This window comes from Xiphophorus hellerii, chromosome 5, assembly GCF_003331165.1.
Source record: "Xiphophorus hellerii strain 12219 chromosome 5, Xiphophorus_hellerii-4.1, whole genome shotgun sequence".
Taxonomy (NCBI): domain Eukaryota; kingdom Metazoa; phylum Chordata; class Actinopteri; order Cyprinodontiformes; family Poeciliidae; genus Xiphophorus; species Xiphophorus hellerii.
In genome coordinates, this window is record NC_045676.1 from 7,486,628 (window position 1) to 7,499,056 (window position 12,429).

Genomic DNA, 12,429 nt, shown 5'->3' on the forward strand with positions numbered 1-12,429 from the left:
CCAATTAAATCATCAGCAGCAGATCAATGATGCTTATTAGTTTGGTTAAAAAAAAAAAGACAAACTAATAAAATCTACTAACTAGAACTAATGTAGTTTTCTCTTTTGAGAGGCTTTTATATTCTAACATATTATAATTTAAGATCAACTAAATGCATCTAAATCAGAGACGTGTGCCTTTTTTAACCATGTTCACTTTGAATGATTGCTTTCTGTTTCCAGTGAGGCGAAATGCATTGAAGTTCAAGCACTGTCACCAAACAAACTATTTGTTAGGGAGGAAAGTTTAGGCAGCTGCAGAGCTTTGTGATCCTGAAGGACAGAATGGTGGATGATTCTCAAAATGCTGTGACAGCGTTCTCTGATAAACATCTAAAATAAAAACATCTACCATAGTAAAAAGTAATAATATAAAATGTGAGAATATAAAATAACCCGTATCAACTGTATGAGGATACAAAAAAGACAAAAATGCATGCACAAATGGGAATATATGGTGGATTTTCTCTGATTGAAGGTATAATATGTAACTTTTATTAAAAAAATATGTTTTTTATATGTTTGTCAAAACTGCCACCGTGTCATAAAAGTGTAATAAATAATCTGTGAAAAGATCGATCTCCTCCGCTTCATCCCTGGGCTGCTGCTGCCGTCTGAAGAGATGCAAAAACAACCAATCAGAGCCAGGAGGAGGGTCTTAACGCTGTCACTCATTCTCATGTACTCGTTACTAAATGTGGCAGAGAGACACTTATAGGAAAACTGTTTATCTGCCGTCATCAATGTTAATGCTAACTAGCCTGAGCATTCGCAGGCTAAGCTAGCTGCAGTGTAGCAAACAGCAAGCGGGGTAGGGAGAATGAGCCTGATTTGATTGACAGCGCTAAGACCCGCCTCCTGGCTCTGATTGGTTGTTTCTTGTTGTCACTGGGCAAACTGGAAAAAGGCAGAGGCTCAGTTTTTTCACAGATTATGTTTCTCATAACATGCTACCACAACATGGTGACAGTTTTAACAAATAAAGCAACATATTTTTTATTAAAGTTCCATACTGCATGAGAGCAAAAAGTTATTTAAATATGTTTGGTTCCTCACGTGTGCATCAATCTTTTAAATAAAACACGCACATGTATATTTTCTATTGGCATTTGCAGAGATACATAAATTGTACACAAGTAAGAGTAACATTACTTCAACGTAATTTTACTCAAATGAAAGTTAAAAGCCGTCCAAGAAATTACTCGAGTAAAAAAAGTATCCAGTGAAAAGTCTACTCAAGTACTGAGTAACTGATCAAATTATCAATAACTTAATGTTTAAAAATTACATCATCCAAAATATAAAGTTGTGTAAATTTTGGTATTTTAAAGAACAAAAATGACAATTCATACAAGTAAACAAAAATAATAAAATCAGGCAAAATGACATCTTTCCAAATCAGTTTCTTTCAATAGAAAAACTTATGAAACTTTAACAAAACCTGCAGCTGTGTGTCTGTCTGCTGGATTTTTGGTTAAAATAAGTTTGTTTTTCATTCAGTGGGTAGAAAATCCAGAAATTTTACTCAAGTAAGAGTAGAAATACTTCATAATAAAAATACTCAAGTAAGGTAAAAAGTACAAAGTAGCAAAAAATACTCTTAAAAGTAAAGGTTTTTTTTCTTAAAGTTACTCAAGTAAATGTAGTTAGTTACTACCCAACTCTCGGCATTTGAGGAAACATTTCTTAAGAGAAAAATGCAAGACTCTCTTTTTCCTATAAACTACGAAAGCTCTAGATACTTTTACATCACTTCTTCAACATCCTGCTGGAGTTAGTGTTTCTAAATTAAGTGTTAAAGCAGCCGACGGGCGGGTTAAAATAACAACCGTCTGCTAGATAAAAGCTCTTATCGGGTATTTGTGGCTGGTTGTGCTGCGTCTTGCTGAAAGGAGAGAAGGTGAGGAAAGAAAGACAAGCAGACACATTTCTGGTCTCTCAGCGCTTGGCCAGCCAGCACCAAGAGAAGACCCTGCTTCTGCGAGGAGCTGCCTTTAGCACGTTTATTTACAATTCACAAAAAGCAGGTGTCTCTTTCAAACACTGTTCAAGCATTTCATAGTAAGTAAGTGTGTTCAACCGTCAAACTACTTCCTGTCCTTTACTAGCTCTCAGTCTTTGGCTTTCCAGGATTTAAAACTCGGCTCGCCACACATACAGGCTTTCTTTCAAGGTGCAAAGCTCTGAATATTTACAGCACATCATACAAATTTAGATTTCTCTTCAAAATAAGAGTTTCGGGGAGATTGAAATATCTTTAACTACTTTTCTACATCTTATCTCCAGTTTATGGCTTCAAAACAAGAACATGTTTAGTTGTGCGTTGGCTGTATTGCGGCTAGCTGAAGGCGTGTATCAGTAATTTCCTGGTCCTGTGAGCGGTTTTGTTATCGGAGCGTCTGTACTAAGTCAAATAAAATATCTGCCTGTAAGTGCTACTGTAGTGTAAGTACAAAATACTGACAAAAATAAAGACTCTCATCACCTTTTTTGTGGGATATACATAAAAAAAGTGTTTAAAATTCACTTAGGAAGAATGCAATACGCCTGACCGAATGGATCCTGAAGACAGAGAGAACATTTTTCAAAGACAGGTAAGAATGGGCCAGCGTATCGACAAATATCAAACCTAAAAGATTAAACAGCATCATGGTTTAAACCAGGGATCTGCAACTTACGGCTCCGGACCCAGAAGTGGCCCTCTGCGCGTTTCACAGTGGCTCTTAACCCCAATTAATGTATTTAAATAAAGATACAACAACAAAGTTTTTTTGGATGAACTAATTTACTAAATATCCAGAAAAGAAGGACTTCAAATCAACCAGTAACAAGTTTCAGGTCAATTTCCGTTTTTTAAAAAGTAATTTATTGGTTTGTAAAGTAGTATTTTGTTGTTTTCTCTTTTTTGGTAATGCTAACTTACCAACATTTTTTCAGAATCAGGTGTAAAGTCTAAAATTGTTCCCCAAGCAAGAATTTTGACTTCAATTTCAATCTCAGCATAGAGATATTAGGTATAACTATATAGACTGTAGAAGAAATAAAATATATATTATTTTACAAACAAAAAAATGATTTGTTTACATATTAAATGCAAAATGTTTTTTTTTACAGCTTTGGCTTAATTACTGCTCCGACAGTGTTAATCTTTAAGAAAATGGTTTTGTTTTTGAGTGAATACTTTACTGATTACTAAACTAGTTGACAATTTGAATCGTTTCAGCCCTAATAAATGTATTATAAATTTATCAAATTATATTATTTAATCAGGACTAAGCATTTATATCATGTCTGTTAAAACCGTGATACCATGAAACCAAGCGTCTCTCGCCGGCCCATGCCTTTTGCCAGTGATCATTTCTCTCTGTTGGCTCCACACTGATGTCTTCTGATGTTTTCCTTGTTTTCATTTCTTTATTTCTTTGCTCTGAACAGTTTGACTTCCAGTCACCTGCTAATAACATTCGGAAATGTGCAAAAACGGGGCAAACTCAAATGATCTCCTAAAGCTGCTGTGTTTTCATAGGTCCTTTCTGTTGCATCTGTGCAACACTGCGCCCTCTGGTGGTCAGAAAATAGCTGCACCTTTTACATCCTATACATGTGCATGATGTTTTTTTTTTCCCCTAAAAAGCCAGTTAGGAGATGCTCATCAAGATGAACGCTAGAATAAAACACAGCTGGAGTCACAACTTCCTGCTTCCTCCAGGCGCCGAGTTGAACTCAGAGCCCGTAAAGGTCAACTTGCCTTCCCTGGATTTTCATATGAACTACACATTATTTCTGTAAACAAAATAAAGTTGACTTTTTGCGCCAAGAACCTTAACCCGCCTTCTTTTGTGAACCGAATGTGATGCTGAGAATTTATTAGCAACACCAGATCTGGTTCATTTGTCTCCGTCCCGATCGCCACGCAGCCTCTTTTCGTGCTGCCGCTTCGTGATGATGTACTTGAAGAACTCGTAGACCGACCAGCTGATGGCGGTGGAAGGCATCTGGTAGATGACTCTGGCCTGGACGCCTTTAAAGAACGCCGGCACGCCTCCGGTCCGGTACACAGTCCGGAACGCCTCGCTCAGACCGGAGATGTAGCGGCTCTCCGGACCCGAGGCCGCCGCTGCCGTTGCCGCCGCTCCAGCCTGGATCACATGGACGGCTTGAGCTTCCTGCGTGTTGAGGAGCGTCTTACAGACGTCGAGGGGAGTGGTTGCCGCGGCAGCCAGGGCGCCGGCGAGAGCGCCCGACACGACGTGCGAGGACGGGTTGTACTGTCTGTGGGGGTTCAGCAGCTCCTGCAGATACTCGTAGGTCATGAAGTGCAGCGCCTGGAACGGCACGTTCATGGTCAGCTGCGTGGTGTAGCTGCGGTAGAAGGCCGCCGGACCCTCCTGTCTCAGCAGAGAGCCCATGCAGTCCAGGACGCCGCGGTAGGGCGAGTTGAACATTTGCATTCGCTGCTTTACAACTGAGGAGGGACGATGAAAATACAAGATTTATAAGATTCTTCGGGCCAGGAAGGAAAGAGAAACACAAGCGCTACACATGCTGTCTCATTACAAACACAAACATTAACACGTTAGTTTGATTTTATGTGACAGACAAAAAAATTACACAGAATGAAAACAACAGACTTACAATTTAAAAAAAATTTAACTAAATAAATAAACTATGGGTGCACCAATTCCAGTTTTCTGGCCAATCGTTGATCTTTACAGAGCATGACCTGCCGATTTTCCAACTTTTGTCTGAAATGTTGCTAAATACAGCAATAAAGTTGTTGAGTTGGATACAGTGGGATGAACATTGTTAACTGCTAATGTGCAGACATGACCTGGCATGCTGGTCTGTCAGTCAAACCGCTCTAATAGGAAAGCAGAAGAAGAAAGCGTCTGATTTTTAGACCTTTGCTGAGGTAAATAAAATCAGTATCACATGTAAACATCAGCCAATCATTGATTTCCCAAAATTAAGGAAATCGGTGCACCCATACTAATACTGTGTGCTTAGACCTTCTTTTACTTTTAGTTTGATGCTGATATTAAGGATGGCCAGCAGACGGCGCCACTAGTCATTCTTAAGCAGAGTCAGCTGATACAGAAACAAAGATGGCGGCAAGGCAATTCCAGAACAGAAAAAAGAAATGGTTCAAACAATACCACTGAGAATTAGGAAAATTTTTTAGAATTAAAAGAAAATTTTAAAAAATGGAAATTTAAGCCACAGATTCTCAGTAATCTTCTAGAAGAAACGTGGAAATATTAAAAGTTTCTAAAGTTGAAGAGACACTTTTGAACAGTGTGTGTGTGTATCATGTAAACAAAAAGTAAAGAGGCTGAAAAGGGTTTTTACCTTCAGCTGGGTTCATGATGGCATCATGTAGGACAGTAGCTGCACAACCTGCTACACCTACAAATCATAAACAAATAAGAAATGCATCTCCCTCCACCGCCTACAGTATATAGTTCACTGTTTTACCTCTAATATTGAGCTTAAATTGGGAATAATATCTGAAATTAAAGTAAAAATTTTACTTTCTGAATAATCTCACCGTTTGCAAAGTGGCTGTTCGTGCCCGGATGAATTGCGTCGCTGAGTGAAAACTTTATTTTCTCATAGCAAGCGAAGTAAAGAGCGTGTGCAGGTCCGGCCCCCACGGCCAGCACGTTGACCCCCCTGATGGGGCGCCACAGCCCCTCCGTCCGTACGATCTGCCGCAGGGCGTCCATCACGTTCCGGTAGCGCGCCCCCGGCTCCGGGTGCAAACTCTGCATACGGGTCTGCAGAAAACACAATGAAACAACAATTTAACTGTTGCTTTAGGGAAACTACTGCTGTTTTTAAATGTACTTACAGATCCGTTCAATAAGTAGTAGAATATTATTGGAAAGTCCACTCATTTCAGGAACTTTATCAATAGATCCGAGGCTTTCCAGCCTTTTTTTAATGTTAATTATGTTTTTCTGCTACAGTTACAATTAGGCATTTGTATGACATTTAAAATTAGGTTACAGATGAATAAAAAAATAAAATATCATCTTTAACGTTATTTTCAAAGGGTGCTTTAAATCTGACAAATGAGCCTCACATGTTAGCATATTCTAATTTATTGAATATGACTGCATTGAGATTTTTTTTAGTCTAACTGCTTTAGAGATTAATAATGTGTAAAATATTTCAGAAGCACTGATCTTTTTACTCCTAAAACAGAGACCAAGACCAAAGAAAACAGGGCCAGAGTGCCGACCCTCCTACAAAACACCCATAATTATCTGAATTATGGGTATTTAATAATTCAAATTATTACATTTGAATTACTCAAATTTAATATTTGAATTAACACAGACTGATATAATCATTAAGCACATTTATTGTGAAATGTTATCATTTAATTTAATCATTTGAAGGGCATATTTAATGGCATATTTATTGGTACATTTATTTCATATTACATTCACATTTTATTACTTTAAGAATATTGTTATTTATTCATTTTTTTCCTCCTCTTTTGGGCCTAAATAAACCTCAGTGGTCACATCATGATGAATCTGAAAATCAACCAAACTGCTACACATTATGTCTGTACATTTATGTTCATACCAACACTGCTTTAAAGTACCGCGTAAAGAAGAATCTGATTTCCACTCCGATAAGAGTTTGAATCTGTACAATGCCGCCCCTTGCTGGCCTAACTTGCGTATCTCTTTTTAGAAGAAGATTTGAAGCAGTTGGGATTGTTGCATAGATTCAGACTGAATCTTTAATCAGTAAAAAAAATAATTATAATAATTGAACCTTCATCAGATTTTCTTTTGCATCTACCTTTATTTCCGCTTCTTCGTTTTGATTCTTACATGAACTTTAGGGTTAGTTGAGCTGGAACCCCCAAAGAAAACACACGTTCTGATGATCTAAGCACAAAAGGTTAAAGTCCCGACCTAAAAACATACTGAGCTGTTTCATGTGTTGAAACATTTTGGAAATGTCATCACTAATCAGCGACTTCTGCTATCAAACCAGTGACCTGTGAGTTATTTCTGTTTCACAGGTAGCAACTTAACCAAGTCAAAGCTCTCTGGTTGGTATTTATATTCCAGGTTGAAATATGAAATATGCTGCATTGTGTTTCTTTATGGTGGATGCACACTTCAAACAGTCCTTGTGATTGTTAAAAAAAAAATCAACTGATCATTTCTTTGCAAGAACAGCATCAAACCTGGATTGCAGGAGACTTTTCCATACACACCCTGCAGCGACTTTCAGGGCTGACGTTCAATTACGTGAAATTGAACGGCTGCTAGATGTGACTAGCAGGTGTATCAGTAAAGGAAGCGAAGTGTTCAGACTGACACATCTCAGATTGGAATGTATTCAGATGTCATCACACCGGTTTCCTCGTTACTGCTTAATCTTTGCAGCAGAAATACTACAAATGTTCTTCAAACACGGTACAAAAAGTTTCTATCCTCCTTCGACGTTAATGGCTTGTTTACAACTGTTTGGAGTAGCAAGAAACACTGCAGGCTTATTCATCAGTCATTATTGTATGCTACCAATTACTTTCTACTAATTTCTCACACTAGTGTAGGGCTGAAACGATTAATCAAATTAATCGATTGAAAGAATGATCAACTAATTTAGTAATTGATTCATTTGTATACTGGAGTACACAGACTCAAAGAAGGCCATCTTCTAAAAATAAAACATATTCAGAGCAGGATTAAAGGCTTCACACACACACACACATATATATACCGTATATATATATATATATATATACATACACACACAGTTTGTACATATGTTTCAGCCAAAACTCAAAGTAGCAAAAATGTATCTTCACCCAGTTCAGAATTACTAAAAGAATGCCATGTTATTGCATTCTAGGAAATAAAATGTTTATTTTCTTATTGTAAAAAGGAACTGATTTATTTACTGATTTGAATTCTTTAATGTGTCTATAATATTGCATAAAAATCCTTCAGTGGTTCCATAAAATATTTGTAGAATGCACCATTTTTAAAAATGATTACTCATCAAAATAATGGATGGAATAATCAATAACTAAACCAATTGTTTGCTGCAGCTTTACGCTAATGCAGTGTTAAGTTCACTATTGAGTAGCTGTTCTCAAACAGTGTTTATCAGCATATTTTGATCTATGAAATATAGATCTGTGATTCTACAGAAAAGAAAAAAAGCGTGTAAAGTATAGTTGATGTGAGAAAATTAGTAACCTGTTACTGCCAGAATTATCAACAAGTCATACAAAAACTGAGCATTAGCAACAGGAAGAAACATTCATACATGTTTTAGGTTGTTACAACATTATAGCAGGTCTGTTAACCAAGTTAAACTATGTTGGTGCAGTCTGTTAAAGCTGACCTGAAAAAATGCAAAATATCTTTTAGTGTGAAAGAAAAACATGCCAGCAGCATCCTGAGCATTCATGGGTGCTCAGGATCCATGTATTTCTGAACATTAATGATCAGAAATTGATTAAAGCATCCTTTCTTTCTGCAAATATTGACTAAAAATGTTTAACTTCTCTAAGATTTCAAAAGAGGACATAAAAACATCTTAGTGAATTATCTGTTATATAATTCAAAGTTTAGTGGAAGCACATTTAGAAGCTAATTCACAGAAATACTTCTGTCCTAATCAGTTTCCCGCATTATGAACGTTAACCTATTAACACTGGTTCAGTTCATCACCGTTTGGCAGACAGGTTTATGAACAATCAGATCAAGGTCTGAACTCTGAACCGTTGCAACACCCAGATTATAGCACATTTTTTCTCTGACATTTTGTCCTACATTTGCTGATGATAGTGGGATCCTTGTCATTATAAATTGCTTAACAGCTGGAAAAACAGTGAAAATGTAGAAAAACGGGTATGAATCACACACCTCCCATGTGAGCAGTGAAAATAATCAGATCTGTGTTTGTTTTCCCGCTGCATCTCTTCTAAGAACAGCTGAAAAGCATGTGAGGACTGACGTGGATTTCCACCACAACAAATTATTGCATACTTCTTTACATAAGTAACAAAATAAAAACAAAACTTAGAGATTCAGGACATGTTTTGTCACCTGTTGCAAAGTGTTTCACCTCTTAGTTTCATCGCTGATATTCAGACAAACAAGCTACAAGCTTTTGTAGACAATAAAAAAGATGCAGTAAAAGTTAAAACTTACTAATATTATTCATAAAAAGTGTAATTCTACACATGTAACATACTCTGAAGAAGCAGTCTAAATAAAATGTTACTCAAAATATAAATTTTAAATCACTTTAATGAGATTAATTAGTATTAAGATCAGTAGACTACTCATATTAGCAAGTAGTTAACTCAGGTGCTTCCTTATAAAAGAAAGTGGCCAATAAATGTTCAAACAAAACTTTAAATAAAGATTAATCAAATTATTTTAGAAATTTAAAAAAGCCTCTAAAGCACAATATTTTTGTTTCACCCAGTCTCACAGTTAAGTATAATCTGAGTTAATCTAGTCAACAATTTAGGCAAAGTAACAAACAGCTTAAACATTCAATAAAGCTAATTACTTAACCAAACCTCTTCACCAACCCAATGATCTTCTATGATGCATTTCAAACAACCTGAAGGCACGAATAGAAAAAGACAATTAACTACAGCTAAACTCCCAGTTAGAGTGCAGGGTGTTCCCCTGCATAAGACAACATGAAACTAAAACCGTAAAAAGAAGCAGCCACGGCCAACAGGAAGCTACTTTGTGGAGTTTTACAGCAAACACTTCCGACTGATTTCCTTAAAGATGTTAAAAAGAAGATTATTAGGGAGGATCCTCATCCTGCTTCAATGTTAAAATAACTTTTACGTCTCATTTAAAGTTTCAGCCACAGAAAAATGTTTATAATTTCTGCTGTTTTTTCACCCAATTATTTTTTTCAGCTTACAAATGAAAGTTGATAAACGGTTTGCATGATTTTTTCACTATGCGGTTTAATGGCGTCTACATAGACATTTTCAGCATTTTTAAGTATTTTTCTTTTAGACTTTTAGTGGACAAAAAAAACATAATAAGGTACTGTAACAGAAAAATAAATTAGAGAGCATTTAAGAGAGACCAGTTTCTACAGATTTGTGAATCATAAAATTGGTGCACCAAACACATCAATCAATAGATACTGTAAATATTGGGGGAACAAGTCAGGCAATTCAGCCAAAAACAAATAGTAACATTAAGATAACTTGAATGTCAATACATTTGTAGAGAAGAAAACTTTGTTTTTCTGTACAATAACCAACATTAAACAGCTGCCTGTCACTTCCAACACTAATATCATGTGTTTTAAGTCAATAAGATCATTTTATTTATGCACCCACAAGAAAAAGAAGCCATGTTTACTTTTTTGCAAAAAAAAAAAATGTAACTAAGGTGACAGAGATAGCAGGATCAATTTGGAGGCATTGCAGAGTGGCCTGCATCACCAATAGTACATTTGTCTCCCAAGCATCAAGTTGCTTCAAATGTATTCATTGAACATAAATCAACTCAATGTCTAAACATGCTGGGCAATGGACAGAGATGGTCTAAGTACTGTTTTAAGTTATATAAATTGCTTGAAGAAGCAATTAATGAAATTTCCCTTTTCATTTTCTCACAAGCTGTTTAAAATAATTGGAAATCAACAGACTTAAATAATCAAATTATGACTAATTTCGGAGATTTTATTCAGCTGGAGTCTCCACTGTGTCTAGAGGCTGCTTATTCAATCCCAGTTACCCAATACAACCTCTGTCTATCTCGTCACATTGGACTTTCCAGATTAGCTAAGGGGTGTTCATAATCTGATCGGTTTTAATAGGCTCCAGCCTGAGAAATAAAACCGAAACCAAATTCCCCAGGTTATTAATGTACTGACACGAATTTCACTTGAAAATAATTAAATGGCAAAAAGCTGTATTTAACTTAAAATGCCGCATGCATGTGCATAGTGAGCAATTTGATGTCAAGCAGGCTTTAGAGAGGCTGATATAAGATTTAAAACTGGAGATGGAACAAAAACATTACATATATGTTGGAGGACAGACACATTTAGTGACTGCTAATGATCATTTAGGGTCATAAACTACAACAATTAGCATTTTTACCGCGTACTAATTGTTAAAATTGCTTTTAAAATATACATTTCTTCTCCTGTGTTTCGTTTTATACGTAATACGGTTAGCTGACCTCTGTTAGCAAGGTTGTATAGGTTAGCTTAGAAGCTAACTAACAACTAGGCAGGCTTGTTTTGGGGCCTACGCTGTCTCCCGCTTTACGCAACCGGGGGGACTGCGCCCACATGACATAACGAACTCCCCAAAAAGTTTCAAAATACATTATATTTTATAAATAATTGTTGTGATACCTTGACGCAGTCGACGGGATACATAAGACAGTGCTCCATGATTCCAGCCACAGCTCCAGCCAGCATATGTGTGCTGCTAGCTGCTCCTTGAGGCAGTCCTTCATAGTCTACTTCTGGCTCAACGGAGGCCGAGGGCTCGGGAGTTGCTCGGTGCAACATGGAGACAAAATCCGGCTCCCCCGTCATTCTCGGCGTAAAAGACCCGACAAAGCCCCCCGTGGCATCCAAGACGCTGTTGCCAAAAATCCCAAACCCCGTCGCGGCTATAGTGCCCGTGACCCGCCTTTCAACAGCCGGCGATTCCAGGGTCGAGGAGGGGACAAACCCGTCCGCTTCCATTACGCAGGCGAACGTGTTAAGTCCGTTAGACGTGTTTGTACCGAGAACACCGGAGGGCCTACTGTTGATGTAATATTCCCGGTCTTGTTCACCTCCTCGTCCCCCCAGCCGGCGGTTAAGGCGGACACTTGGCAGTAGCTGAGAAGATCCGGGAATTAGAGTGTTGATGGGCGTGGCCAGCCCCGAAAACGAATCTTATTGGATAAGGTTGCTGTCAAGATTTACATAACTCAATTCGATTGGGTAAGTAGGCGGGGCTTTAAAAAGTGGGAGTTGACGGTTTTGTAACGGCGGGATGTCACGGTTTTTGGACGTCCCATTAATTGAATCCTTCCTTGTTGCAGGAGCAGAACTATGAAACTGTAGTTGAAGTTGGAGGCGATGCAGCACCGCCCATGTAAATCTTCCCATGTAAAACATCTTCAAGAATATAGCATGTAAAATTATTCCAAACAGGATAACTACTTAATAGAAAAATTAATAAAATACTTTCACAGATAAAATTATTTTACTTTTATGTCAGACAATTTCTCTGACCTGGAATGCTGTTATGTTCTGTTCATAGTGTGTTCCCTGCAGGAAGCTCATTGGTGGCGCACTGCCTCCAGCATCGGTTGCTGAAGCACAGGATCATACAACTTGTATTTCAAAATGCTAAAT

The 12,429-nt window shown here is 37.4% G+C and overlaps 1 protein-coding gene across 1 annotated transcript; it reads right to left on the bottom strand.

Moving 5' to 3' along the window:
• Positions 1-1,966: 1,966 nt before the first annotated feature.
• On the bottom strand, positions 1,967-11,769 carry LOC116720462 (mitoferrin-2-like). Its single transcript, XM_032563750.1, has 4 exons — positions 11,431-11,769; positions 5,588-5,816; positions 5,389-5,445; positions 1,967-4,504 (listed from the first exon to the last, which is right to left on the bottom strand). Exons 1-4 carry the CDS (start codon positions 11,767-11,769, stop codon positions 3,927-3,929), a joined length of 1,203 nt encoding a protein of 400 aa, XP_032419641.1. The 3' UTR covers positions 1,967-3,926.
• Positions 11,770-12,429: the final 660 nt, after the last annotated feature.

Excerpts from the sequence above, each read along its gene's own strand:
- LOC116720462 (XM_032563750.1), bottom strand. The coding sequence starts at position 11,769 with ATGGAAGCGGACGGGTTTGTCCCCTCCTCGACCCTGGAATCGCCGGCT. Across the intron at positions 5,817-11,430 it reads ATCCCGTCGACTGCGTCAAG|ACCCGTATGCAGAGTTTGCA; the intron begins GTATCACAACAA and ends TGTTTTCTGCAG. Across the intron at positions 5,446-5,587 it reads GAACAGCCACTTTGCAAACG|GTGTAGCAGGTTGTGCAGCT; the intron begins GTGAGATTATTC and ends TATGATTTGTAG.